Below are 14,464 nucleotides of genomic sequence, written 5' to 3' on the forward strand. Positions count from 1 at the left end.
ACCTAGATTTGTTGGCACAGTTACCTCTAGTTACATTTCTGAGACTGAATTCCCATTGTTAAGCAATGCAGGAGTACCATTTGGGCTCATTTGCCCCTATGAGGGTCTGAGTTCTAAGTTTTCTCCAAATCATTACTTGAAATAATAGGGATTGAAGATACCTGCAGTAAGAATTATAGAGAACAACTAAGACCTCCTCCCCATAGTAACTTGACCACTCAATTCCTGTATTATCCACCTCTTTTAATAGAAAATAATTTATAGTGTTTGCAATGCAAGAAATAGCACCTCAATCCTTCTTTAAACCTCTCCTTATAAGGCACATAGAATATGTGAAAGATGGCTGCCTGAAGTTGAGAAGCAGTGTATGCTATGGCACAGTGTATACTATGGCAGTATTTAGTGCAGTGAGATAATTAAAATTGTGTCTTGCATGGAAATGTTCACATATAATAGGAGCTAAAATTAGAGATGTGCAAATATGAACTTCAGTGCTCTGCAGGGATCCAACCTAATGACTGCTCTAAACAAATCACCATTCATTTTTTGATCTGTCATTGATCTACACAGCAAAAATCAATGTTATTCAAATTCCCTGTCCATGCCGAAAAATGTATACTTGAGCAAGAAATATCAATTCCTAACAATAAATTGAAAATAAAACAAAATTGAAAATAAAACAATACTTTCTTTTTCTTACTTTTTTTTTTTTTTTGGTGGGACCCTCGCCGGCGGCTGGGAATGAACTGGCGCTGCAGTGGCTGCGGGCAATCCCGTAGCCCAGTGCTCAACCGCTGAGCCACCAGGGGAGGCCCAAAACAACACTTTGTTATACATAAAAATTATCTTTATAAGAGATTTGCCTCCACAGTTTCATGTGCAATAGACCCAAACTACCTTATGTTTTTTCATAATTGGGTTAAAGGTGATGCCATTTTTATGTGTAGGACATTTATTTATTTATTTATTTATTTATTTATTTATTTATTTATTTATTTATTTTTTTAAATAGAGGCATGTTTTATTTATTTATTTGTTTGTTTGTTTTGTTTATACATGCACTGGGTACAGTCAGAAGCGCGGGAGGGTGAGAGAATTCACCAGAGCCAGAGCAGGGAGCAGAGCAGGCAGAAGGACCGAAGTACACTGCTGAGGGGAGCAGCGGGCGGCAGGAGAGGTCTGCGCGCCATGTGGGACCCTCCTCTGGTGGCCGGGGAGCAGCCAGGGATCGAACCGGCGCCGCAGAGGCCGCGGGCAGCTTGGCAACCCAGCGCTCAACCGCTGCGCCACCGGGGAGGCCCTGTGTAGGACTTTTAATTGCATGCCTTAAGAATTGCAATGATTATTTGAATAATAGTACATAGTGCATGCTTTCAGTTTTGGTACCTAGCAAGTATTTTCAAATGTACAGATATAAATTTTCATCTCTTTAAGAGAAACTCCCACCTTCAATTTTCTAAATGTGCATTTATTTCTGGTTTCTTTTCCCTCCCCCTACTCCCCACTTCCATGTGTCCCTCTTCCTCATTTCTTTATTTCTTTTCCCTTGGCTCCATTGACTTTCCTTCAGTTCTTTCAGTTTCATTTTCCTTCATTTAATCTTATGTTCTACTAGGTGACTGTGTTAAAAATTTAGTGGGTGGTTAATCAGGAACATGGAATTTCCCCTGGGCTTCCCTGCTCTCTGCATGTCTGGGTGTCTCTGATGAAGAGGAAGGGCCTTGTGATGGACACAGTGGATTTCTTTCCCACTAATTCTATTGTATGCTCATTCATTCCATAAGCTCCCCCTTCTGTTAACTCAGAAGAGTGAATATAGAGACTAGGATCAGCTTGGATGGGAATTAGAATGTGTTTACTATAATCCTTACAGAGATGTTGTCTTTCAATGGAAAATAAGTGCACTGTTCTTGAATTTACCCAGAGTGATTTCTTTTGGCTTTCTGAAAAATCTGGCAGGCAGAATCTGATTGAAAGAGTTAGGAACAAGGGCCTCCCCGGTGGCGCAGCGGTTGAGCGCTGGGTTGCAAAGCGCTCAAGCCACCGGAGGAGGGTCCCACATGGTGCGCAGACCTCTCCTGCCGCCCGCTGCTCCCCTCAGCAGTGTACTTCGGTCCTTCTGCCTGCTCTGCTCCCTGCTCTGGCTCTGGTGAATTCTCTCACCCTCCTGCGCTTCTGACTATACCCAGTGCTTGCATGCATGCATGCATAAATAAATAAATAAATCTTTTAAAAAAAAGAGTTAGGAACACGATTCTAATTTGAGTTCCCGTATTAACAGGAAAATCTATTCTTAAACTTTAGTTGCTGTAAAAAAATAGAATAAACTAATTTCTCATTGTAGTGGAATTTTACATGGCACATTTTGAGATCTCAGAGTAAGAAACTATATACACAGTAGAGGTCATGAAGCCAAACTTTGTGACCATCTCTTTTACCCAGTTAGGACTTTAGCAACCTTCTTTGTAACCACAGGTGGGCAAGAGCAGAGGGACTCCATAAATAACTTCTTAACCTCTTTAAGAAATTCTTAGGTTACTCCTTTGATCCACAGTTCTGAAGTTGCTTGTTCTATCTTTGGTACTCTCTGTATTGTCTCTAGTTGCTGCCCTCTTGCCAAAGCAAGGCACTCTTTCTGTCCAGCCCCTTTGAACCATTTTTCCTGTGGTTTTACATCTTTGGTTCTGGGCTTCAAATTTGCTTTTGGACACTGGTTATAAGAATCTGACTATTAAGGCAGACCTGGTCCACTCATAAACTCCAAACCCACGTTCCAGAACTTAAACTCCATAGGTATATATGGCTGGCTGGCAGCATCACAAGGTCATCATAAACTATTTCCTTATACTTTCATGGAGTGTTTATTATTAATCATTATCACCTATTTCCCCCTTAGTTGCTGATTGCTACTTTTCTTTTGATAGCAGGGAGAAGACATAAATCTCACTTTCCCCTTTACATATATTTACTACTTCCACCCTGGTTCATTGTAAGGATAAATACAAAGAAAAATATGGCAGTTAGATGGCCACATCTGACTAAGCCAGCTGCTTCTTTTATAAAATGCGTAGTATTTTACCTGTCCTTTTGCTTAGCATGAGGAAGTAGAAGTCTGAAGACACTTGTAATTATTTTCTGTATTTTTTATAAATTTAATTACAAATTTCAAAGTGATTATTTAAAAATAATATAGAAATATGTATAAAAGCAGATATTATTTTAGATTAGCTTGCCTAATAACATATACGGTAAATAAATATACAATCATTTCTTTTGAACCTGGTAAAACTTTGTAATAATTTCACTCCCAAGTGAAGAGGTTGTCAGGAAGGTCAGGAAAGCTTATCATGGGAACAGTTTGGGAGATTTGACATTATAATTTTCTATGGGTAATGTATAAGGGAATATATAAGCCTCAGTTACTACATAGGACACTGGAGTGGCAGAACAAATTGTTTTCTTCTTGCAGTTTCTAGAACTGAAATTTTTTTTTTTTGCCCTCATTAATTGGGGAAGAAACCTCAGTTAAAGATTCAGCTATAAGATGTTCAAAGGTGATTGTAAATGCCCATGGGAGTGCTATTGCCCTCCTGTGTGATCAAGAGATAGGAGAGAATGATCTGGAGCTCTGGGGAAATACACTGTGTATATTTGAAAGGACAGTCTGCAGATAGCAAGACACATGGCGGTGACTTTATTTCTTCTTCTATTGCTATAGGTGACCTAAAACAGATAGCATGAATTCTAATGGATTGCCTGCACTCAAATCCTTTTGTATTTCCTGAATAGCGATGAGGGAGTCCATTCAACCGCTCTTTAGCAGAAGGAATATTTTGAGAGAGAATATATGGGCTGTCAGGCCTGTGGGAGGCTGCTGAGTCACATATGATTCACAGATCTGGCTTCAGAAACCTTTAGACTACTTTCACATTACAATGCACGGTGGTCCATTTTAAACTGCTTGTTGAAATCCTTATAGGGATGTGCTCTAAACAGAACAGTAGGAACAGTGACAGAATGGCTATTAATGAAAAAAAAAAATAGAAGCCTGCAAGAATTCATTCAGAATGTTGATGTTTAATTCATGTTACTGGCTGCTTCATGATTCTTTCATATTTCATCTAGATGATAAGTTACGTTGGGTGTTCCATTTTACATCAGGGCCCTCAAGCCAAAGTACTGTCCTCTTTTTGCTAAGGCTTGTGAAATGTTCCCTACCTGTTTCTAAAATGACTGAATGCCATCAGTTTCTGAGTCTTTCCTTCTAATTGCAGAACTATTTAAAATGCAAGAGTAAATCTATACAAATGAGTCTTTCCATGAGACTGTTCTGTAGAGTTTATTTCATATTTATATAATTAATTTCAATTCAGTAGCCATCTTGTTATTTATTTTGTGATATGGGAAAAATGTACCTAACACTTTGTAATTTTCTTTTTCTTTCTTTTTTTTGCATAGTGATACATTTCATGTTAAAGATTCATTTTTAACTAGACAAATATTTTTAGTATGGATTTTAAAAATGCTTTCTAAATAACTGTACAGCCATGGATTCTGCTTTGTAGCATTTAAAAAAATACTGAATTAACTTCTAAAAGTGCTAACTTTTCCTCCCTGATATTTTTTCTATTTTGCCTAGATTTTGACCTACTTTTCCACACCTAATACATAAAAGGTCATAATTTCATGATAGTCTTATTTAAACATTAGCAAACCTTACATACTTTGAAAAATCAAATTAAATTGTTTGAATTTGTGAACAAGAAATGAAAAATGACTACTTATCCTTTATTACTTTGCCATTTAGACATAGTTCTCATTATGGTTTGCTTTCTTTACAAGGAGTTATTTGATGGTGCTGAAAACTTAATTTTTTTTTGCCATTTGATAAGCATAAATTCATTTTGAACGCAACTTTTAATTTTGCTGGGTGAGTGGAGGAAAATAGTTTGATATGAAAATAGTCTAGCTTTGTGTTTATTTTGAGCAGGTCAGGAAAGGGAACTGGTGTAATACTTGTCCAAGAAGCAGTCCTCTGCTTGTAAGCCTGGGGCGCTCAGCCCATCAGAGGGGCACACAAGGGCAGTTACATGTGCTGCTGTTCTGGCAAAAGGGCCAGAGAGAGCCATGTGTCTGTGTGGACACAAAGGCTGAAATATGTGTAATCTGTTTTCTGAGATGGAAAGATATTTACAGTCTAATATTTGAAGGTTTCATTCCTATATTTTTGCATTCCTGTTTGATACTCCAGGAATAAAAATGTTGGAGGTGTGCTACTCTTGTGATGTGCCTTTCTGATGGTTTTCAAAAAGAGTGATTGTTTCTAATTTGCAAGTCAATAAATTTGTGTTCATGGTTTTTTTTATTGCAAAATAAACTTTGTCCAGGAACCTCTGTCAAACAGACTGCATCCTGGCTGTCTTTAAAAGGAATACCACACGCGTCGCCCTGGGCCTGGGCTTTTATATTCAGGCATTTGTTTGTGTACCTGACCCTGCATTGTGAAAACAGGCCGACTGACACAGTCATTTTTCCACTCATATTTGAAGGATTTCATGTTGCTTTTAGAATATTTATATTGAGAAACATATAAGGACTTATTCTACATCTAACCTGCTACCTGTGTCAAACCTTTGTGTTTGTTGTGAATAATATGAGTCAATTGCTGTGTAGATAACACTAAGGATGTCATATTATGCTAATAAAAGCAGTAAAAGTTATGGTTTTGTAAATAAATAAACAATACTTGATAATCGTGATGAAAAATCAAACATTTAATTTGAGGAAAATTAAAGCATTGAAATAATCATATGAATATTTATACAAAGATTTTTTTAAAGAAAGAAACTAGCTGGACTTTCTCAATGATTTATTTTTTATTTTTTTACATTAATTTTTATTAATGCATGCAAGAACTGGGGTGTAGACCGGAAGTGCGAGAGGTTAAAGGATTCATCAGAGACAGAGGGTGGAGCAGAACAGGTGGATCTGCTGAAATACACTGCTGAGGGGAATAGCGGGAGAGGACTAGAGGTCTGCTGTGCCATGTGGGCTAAGCCCCTGGCCAGGGATTGAATTCATGCCACCCAGGCTGGCGATAGCTTGATAGCACAGAGGTTTTAACCTCTGTGCCATCAGGGAGGCCCTAAGTTCTTATTTCTAATTATAGTTTGTGCATACCAGCTTTTTGCCTGGTATGCACAAACCAGACTTCTGGAATTGTCATTCTCTATCTTTACATCAGCAAAGCAGACAGAACCAAGGTTAAAACATTCTGTGGAATAAAAAGATCACATGATGAGAGTAGAGTTGAGGTTTATTTTCTGGCGGTTTTATGTCAGATCAGCTGATTAATAGCATGTGTTAAGGTATCCTGCTGTGCCTCAATCTCCTCATCTTTAATATGGGACTTATAATAGCATCTGCTCACAATTTTTTGGTGAGAATCAGAGTTTGCTCCCAAGACCTGTTTAAAACAAATCTTGGCACATCAGTTACTAAGTTGATATTTTCTGTTATCTATTGATCATTTACTGTTTGACCAGAATTATGCTAGTTATTCTCAGAAAATGGAACTATAAGCTATGATTTATCCATTCAAGGGAATTAGGTATTTGTGGAGAAAAACAATACTACCATAAAATAGTGTATCAATATGTGTGGTGTTTTGTAGGACAGGCTGTGTATGTATATTTTGAGTGCAGAAAAAAGGAAAATTTCTGTGTGTTTAAGTACTTGGATTACCTAGAAGTAGAGGGACTTGAAGCACAGACTAGAAGGATGATTTGCAGGAGCGACGAGGCTTAAAGAGGTAATTTCAGCTAGTAGAAAACATGATTCAATGATGTGATAAAATTGACATGTTTGTGAAATAGTTAAACAGGCTTGACTGCAGACTGATGCGTGTTGGAAAGTGCACGACCATTTAGGTCAGAATCCAAATATAGTAAGATTTTTAATATGTTGCAGTGTTGGAAATATTATGAATGCTCAGTTGCTAGTTTAGAGAAGAAAGGAAATGAGGGAATTTTATCGTGATATTAAATAATACCCGCTTGAACTAGGCTAAAATAAATTTTGTTAACAATCTGCAGTGACTAAGAAAAAAATACGGACAAAGAATGAAAGGGAAGATTTTTTAATAAAATGAATGGAGATTTTGTAATGAGCAATTAGAAATTCAGCTCATTTGATTCATAGACACACCAGCAGCAGATTGTGTGGCCATGTGGGACACGTCCATTGGCACCAGCTACAGGGGCCTTTGCTGGAGGTTGTAACTAACTGTGATGTGGAAGGATCAAAAACAAAGCTCTTAGAGCCTCGAGGGACTAAATCCCTTGTATGAAGACCCTCCCCCTCCAGCTAATCCATGGAACTATATTAATACCTACCCTAAAGTGTATTGCTCATTTGTTGTCTTGGAAGCTGAAAGCAGATTGCTGCAGCTGGGGCGAAACAGATTAAATAAAGAAGCAATGATAAAATGCTTGAATAAAACAAAAATCAATTTAACATGGTGGAAAAGTAGAATTCATGAAGCATATTTGGTCTTTGGGAATTATGAGTGTGTATACCTGTAAAGTTGGATTAACCGTGTGCACACAGGTGTGTAGATGGGGTGTGGTGGGGGTGGAGGGGTGGGGGTTTCACAGAAGGCCAACAGAAAATGAAGGCAGAGGAGAATGAACAGTGTTAAGACTCAGATTCAATGAGAAAACCTTTTTTTTTTCTGCTCTCAGGTACTTTATCTTTTCTCTCACATTTGCATCATTACATTCCTTTCTGCATTTCTGATAGGGTTGACTTTAGACAAAAAATATGAAATATTAAAGCATTTCTTAAGTTGAAACGGCTTGTTAAAAACAGAGCAGTTTATTGAAAATGGCTTAAAATGAGAACCATTTCAGGAACTAACTCTCTTGATGTGAGAGTCATCTCACAAACAATCCTAATTTGATGTAGGTACCAAGCATTCCTTTTACACCAAAAGATGTGTTTGTGATAGTTATCCATGTTTTAAGAAATGCATATTTAGCAAAATAGGTATGTCTAGGTCATCTTAAATCTTTGACATTTTTTTACCCAACTACAGGAACAGAGTGAATGGTTCATTATGTAACAAAAATAGGGACACTTTGGCATTGGTGGCAAGTTTATCGCAAGTGGAACACTTGAAAAATATTGCTCCAAATGTATGAATAAGCTATTTGTATATTAACACAATTAAAATGGTTAATTTGTTAGATCTTGTTAGATCTCTTGTTAGATATGATATTTAAATTATTTCCCAGATCCACAGGGCATAAGTATGTCCTGTATTTTCTTTGGTTAAAAAATGATATTTCTTTTTTTTTTTTTAAAGATTTATTTATTTATTTATGCAAGCACTGGGTACAGTCAGAAGCGCGGGAGGGTGAGAGAATTCACCAGAGCCAGAGTGGGGAACAGAACAGGCAGACTGACAAAGCACACTGCTGAGGGGAGCAGCGGGCGGCAGGAGAGGTCTGCGCGCCATGTGGGACCCTTGCCAGGCCGCCGGGGATCAAACCGGTGCTGCAGAGGCTGCGGGCGGCTTCGCAACCCAGCGTTCAACCACTGCGCCACCAGGGAGGCCCAAAAATGATATTATTTCTTAAAAATACCGGCATAAGTAGAGGATTGCCTTAGGACAAGGACTCCAAAGGGTACAGATTTCTCTCCTCCCTCTCCCACCCCTTCTATAAAACCTTTACTGGATCAGCCGTCTGCTTTTCCTTTGTGTGTAGTCCGTATGGCAGTTGCTAGTGCGATAATTCTTCAAGGGTGTGGAAGAAAGATGCCTCTTTTAATACTCTTATATAGGAAAGAGGGACAGTTCGTTTTGGAAGGACCTACTATAATAATTCTTAGCTCTGACTCCAGTGTTCCAGCCAGTAAAAAGACAAATTCTCTCTGTGGCATTTAAAATAATTTAATGGATAACTCTGTAGACCTCACACTTCGTGCTCAACTGTTACACTTTTCAGTCGATTAAATGGATGTAATATGTGCTGTTCTGACTTTGATCTTCCTCAAATGGATGCAGAATGAAATAGATTATTGTATTTCTTTTTGAAAATAGTTTCCTCAACTATGCACTACTCTTTTGCAAACCCTATTATTTGCAAATTCAGCTTCAAAAGGAGCAATAGTAATGGGATGAAAAACGTTTTTATGAAAAATTTAGTGAAAACTTGATATTTTTCTTTTAGAATGTAGTCTGTTTCTGCACATAGAGTGAAGTAGGATATATAGGATATCATCTCAATTATTCAATAAAATATTTGCCTTAATTCTTAGAAATCTCATAGTGAATTCTTCCATCTCTGTGAATACCATCAAACAGTTGAAAACATAACAGCATATATTGCCAGTTGACTCTAAAGTAAGTTATTGTAGGAGCAGAGGATTACAAGATTTAATTTTTCTCATGTGACCTTCAATATTCACTTGAAAGACTTGGAACTATAAGGCATGTCCTGTAAAGATTTATTAATTCTTTATTAAGTCCACATCTTCAAAATCTTCATCTAGTTGAAAAGTGGGTGCTGTTTATAGATGCATGGGTTGAACAGTTCATTTTATTTTTTTGATGTGAATTATGGGGCATAGTTCCAAATGAGAAAAATTAGGAGTTTAGAGAAGTCAAACAAACTGACCTTCATCTTATTTTCTAAGATCTTTACTTTTACCAGCCTCTCACATTTCCTTGCATGTTGACTCTCCTGAAATATATCCTACTGATGTGATTCAAGACAGGTTACTACAAAATAATGGCTTCTGGCCAAATTGAATACTTTAAGTTGAAGGAGTTTAAGAAATGATATGTACAGGGAGTACTTTCTAACCTTCTCTTCACATGAGCATTTGCTGCCTTTTACCCAGAGGAGAGGAGCATCTAATCTCCAAACACATGGGACAGAGATAGGAATCTGAATGAACAGGGTTTAAGTTTTCCCTGCTTCGCTGAGTGCAGCTCATACTCTTTTTCCTACCATGTCAGTCATGACTTTACACTCTTTATCAAACTGAACATAAGAACCTCTCATTTAACTGTTTCTTTGGGACTTCATTTCTTTCATTTCATAAAGCCTCTCCCGCATTATGTAAAATTAAATTTGTTGATTTTCTTTTGTTACTATGTCTTTTGTTAAAGGGGTTTCATTCAAGAACTTAGAAGGGTAGAAGAAAAAGATATTTTTTCTCCCCTCATCCACCATTTACAGTGGTGACATTCTTGTTACTCTTCCCTGCCAGACTGAGTTTTAAGTTCACCCAGGCTGTAAGATATCATTTTTTCATCTTCAGCTTTTAGTATCTTCTCTAATAGATTTTAGTTTTTGTTAAGTGTGTTAACAAAGAGCAAACAGGTTCTTTCTAGTGCAGTGCAGTGCTATAGAAGTTTTTTATTACATGAAAAGGCTATAGCCTTTGTAACTTTCTCCAGAATTGTGTAATGCCTTATAGAGATACTTAGAAAGATAGTGCGTGTGAATATAATACAAGCTGCTTCTGCTGTCTGAAAGTAGAACATTTCTGTTTGTATTATTTTTTTTAGTTTTTGGTTGTAGGAATGCAGTTACCATTAATGTATATGAAACATTTTCTTAGTGTTTCTAGATCCAAAAAATAACCTGCGAAATCATACCAAATAAGAATGTTGTTCTTTTGGATAGAGGAAGAAACTTGTATGTGCTTGAGAAATTACCAGGAAGATAATGATTGATGAGGAATTTGTGCATAAGTATTCTTCCCTTGTGTAAATTTTCACTTTCATGGTGAGTAAGGTCTTTGCTTATTTTCTACCCACTATAATCATATAATTCTGAGTCCGAAAGGCAAAGTAATCATATATTTGAGGAAAACCAGGTGACACCTCATATCTATGAAAAATAATCCTTGCTCTGATAGAGTGTTCTTGACAGCTTGTCAGTGGGACAGAGAAGACTAGACGGGTTCTGAATTGCTTTTCAGCTGAAACAGGTTCACTTCAATGGACATTGGCAGTGACGGTACACTAAGGTGTCAAGTTAGAATGCATACTTTGGATCAGTTTAACGTAAATCAGAATTCAGGCATGAGTTACATTCATTTTTTTATACATATATTTTTTGTCTCTCAATTTCCCAGCTAAAGGAATGTATCACATTGCTTACTGTTTGTCAATGTTGGAAATTATATTTGAGAAGAGGTGATTTATTTTCTCTGTTTTTTAAGGCTTGTTCAATACTGCTTTGAGAAATGGGATAGTCTGATCTGAATTAGAAAATGGCACCAGTGGCTTTTGCTCTTACTCATCCTCTGTAATTTTATTGTTCTTAATGTAAAAATGAAGCACAATTATATTTAATAGTAGCAATAAGAATATTAGAACTTATATTTTAAGAATATGCACTAACTCATAAGCAGCACAAAGTATAATTGGATAGCATGGTGCACATCCTTCATTTTAATGTTTCTACAAATTTCTCTCTGCTTTGTATCCCTCTTCCCAGTTTATATTTTGTTTAGACACTTATTTACCTCTTTAATATTATATTCAGCATAGTTCAATACATATTGTTCCTTATTTTTATTTGAAATTCCTATTTGTGTGACAAGTATTCTCAAAATAATGTTTTTCATTTACTAATTTGTCTCACAAGTAAGTCAAGCTTCTGTGTTTCCCTCTATGGCATTTTTTCCTTTTTGTGGCTACTTTCCATTTTCTTTCTTACTCTTTCATTTACCAGTTCATTTAAAAATATGTTTTATTCACTCATACCTCACTTAAATTCCTTTTCCGTGTTATACTTTTCCCCAACATTTATTTTTGATTCTGTTGCATTTAAATTTATCTGAAAAAAAAAAAAGATGATCTTGTGAGTGCTATTGCAGTTCTCATGTATGTAAGGAAAAGAACACAAACATGGTTAGGTAGAAGCATTTATCAAATGTATAGTTCCTTATCCTTTATCAAACAGCCCTTTTTTATACTCTCAGTCATTAAAGGAGGGAAAACTTTTACTACTAATAAAATATAGGAAAGTGAGATACAGAAAAATAAGAACTATACACATGTGTGGAAAGATTTTTATATTCAAATATGAATCATCTATCATTCTTATTAGTGTTTTCTTATGTTTGCATGGACAAGAAGGAATACATGTTTTAGGTCTTATATAAAATGAGGATACATAAATAAAATATATGAAGGGATTGCCAATTATTTTGATTCGAAGCAAGAAAATTGTGTGGTATTTGGTAATGTCTTCAATGCCCGGTAAAGGCAAGAGAGACCATTGGCTTAGGTATTTCTAAAATGTCCTAATATCCATAGCTCATATTTTAAATTGTGTGCATACCTAAAAAAATTTGAACACATCCTTCAATCATAATTTTAATGCTCAAAACCATCCTTTAAAACTTTTATTCAGTAATTCCAAATCCAAGAGTCTAGCTAACAAAATTAAATAATTTTAAAGTGTGTGCCCTAATATGTTTGTTGCAGTGTAATTTGCAAATAAATAAAAGTTGATGACATCCTATCTTTTTAAAAAGGAGAATGTACAAGTATATTCTGGGATGTCGAGATAATGGAATATTAAGTGGCCATTAAAATAAGATGTTTATAAAATATTTGTAATGGCATGGGAGAGCATTTATGAGATGACTTAAGGTGAAAGGATTTTTAAAGACTGGAAGGAGATACATCAAAATGTTGAGAGTGGTTATCCCTAGATAATGGAACTAGGAGACATTTAAAATATTTTAAAATATTTTTTCATATTCAAAAAATATGAAGCACATCTCTGTCATTTTTCTCTGTTTGATTTGGAGGTATTTCAACATCTAAGAGGCTGTATGCTAAGGTTCATTGGTTCTGTAATTTGAAGGTGAGATGGGAAAATGGACATAGTTGGAGAAGGCAGGGAGAAGAAAGATTTCTATTTAATATAATGAATTTTCTGCAGCATGGATATGGGATGGTAGTCTGTGCCCTCTATTTGCCAGAGAGCTGATAGAATATTTTCGTTTCTGTTTTCTACAGTATCAAGTCATGGGTGGATAAGATGCAAGAAGACCTTGTCACACTGGCAAAAACAGCAAGTGGAGTGAATCAACTTGTCGATGTGAGTAAAACCCAGAGAAACCTGTTATTCTTTTTAAAATTTGCATGCTTTTTTGTGTGCTAGGGAAAACTGTATTTCTGTATTATAAATCAATAGGATAAGATTTCTTATGTGAAAATGATAGTGAATTCCTGAGCCACACCTTTGGCATGGCTAGTTGGTGTAAACAGGAAATGTCACCCCTGGCAATTAATTAAGCTTTCTCACTACACTTTACAATTTATAGATGGCCTTCACTTGATGAATCCTTGCAATGTACAGACTATCCTAAAATTAAAAATGGGATGTGAGGTTTCCATTTTTCAGGGAATATTTTAAAATCTTTCGCATTGAAGTGATTGTAAGTTTTGTGAAGAATTCTCTTGAATATCCTCAGTGGGAACACATTTTCATTGTTTGAGGATACATTTTATTTTCAAAAATAAATGAAAATTGTTTACAGCTATGTCTAGAGAACAGAGTCATTGAGATAGGCAGTAAAGATTTAGGTGCAAGTAGGGAAACACTGCAAAATACAGTTTTTCTTATGATTTATGAAATAACTATTAAAGTCACTCTAAAATAACTTTAGACAATGATAGCAAGTTTTTCTTATGATGTATGAAATAACTATTAAAGTCACTGTAAAATAACTTTAGACAATGATAGCAATAAGTGAAAATATATAGCATCTTTAATTTTCCTTGAGTAAGATTATTTGTATAGTTTTATAAGATTTGTTAAAAATTGTATGTCATTTCTTTAGTCTCACTACTTCCATTTCAAGGTAAGTAATGTAACAATTTGAAAGTACTTTCATCTGTGGTCTCAGTGAATCAACAAGGCCTCTTTGTTTCCAATAATGTAATGGGTCAGTGAGATCAAATAGTATAAAAGCAATTTCATGTATGAAATATGAGTATCTTTTGAATGTTTATATGTGAATATTCCTTTTTTGTGAGAAACTTGAATGCATGATTGCCTTATGTAGTAATAGAAGTTCAAAAAGAATCCTAATTAAGCAAATACTTAAAGAAATTTATTCCAGAAATTATTTTTTTTTTATTGTTGAGATACCATTGTTGTATATATGATTTAGGGGAATAGGCTCACACCTCCTCAGATGTGTGTCACCACACCACACCCACCACGACAACACCCATATCCCTTTAATATATCCAGAAACTTCAAAACAACTGTAGGTTTCAAACCAAGAGTATGTTGATTAAAATTAAATACCTGTGAGATAAGGTTATAAATCTGGAAATGAAGGGTGTTCTTTGTGAATAACAAAGATCAAATTCAATTCTGGCCAGCACTTTTTGAGCTCATAATATGTCCCATGCACTGCA

General features: G+C 35.8%; 1 protein-coding gene across 9 annotated transcripts in view; it reads left to right on the forward strand.

The window, feature by feature from the left end:
- The window catches only part of CACNA2D1 (calcium voltage-gated channel auxiliary subunit alpha2delta 1), a gene marked incomplete at both ends in the record, with an annotated part of 412,192 nt that overhangs the window by 71,013 nt on the left and 326,715 nt on the right, over window positions 1-14,464 (forward strand). For all 9 annotated transcript variants that reach the window (XM_084230055.1, XM_084230054.1, XM_084230056.1 and 6 more), the window contains one exon: window positions 13,052-13,133. In XM_084230055.1, the coding sequence (XP_084086181.1) occupies window positions 13,052-13,133 (82 nt within the window). The remainder of the gene's footprint in view (window positions 1-13,051; window positions 13,134-14,464) is intronic.

This window comes from Talpa europaea (genome assembly GCF_964194135.1).
Source record: "Talpa europaea genome assembly, chromosome: 3".
NCBI lineage: Eukaryota > Metazoa > Chordata > Mammalia > Eulipotyphla > Talpidae > Talpa > Talpa europaea.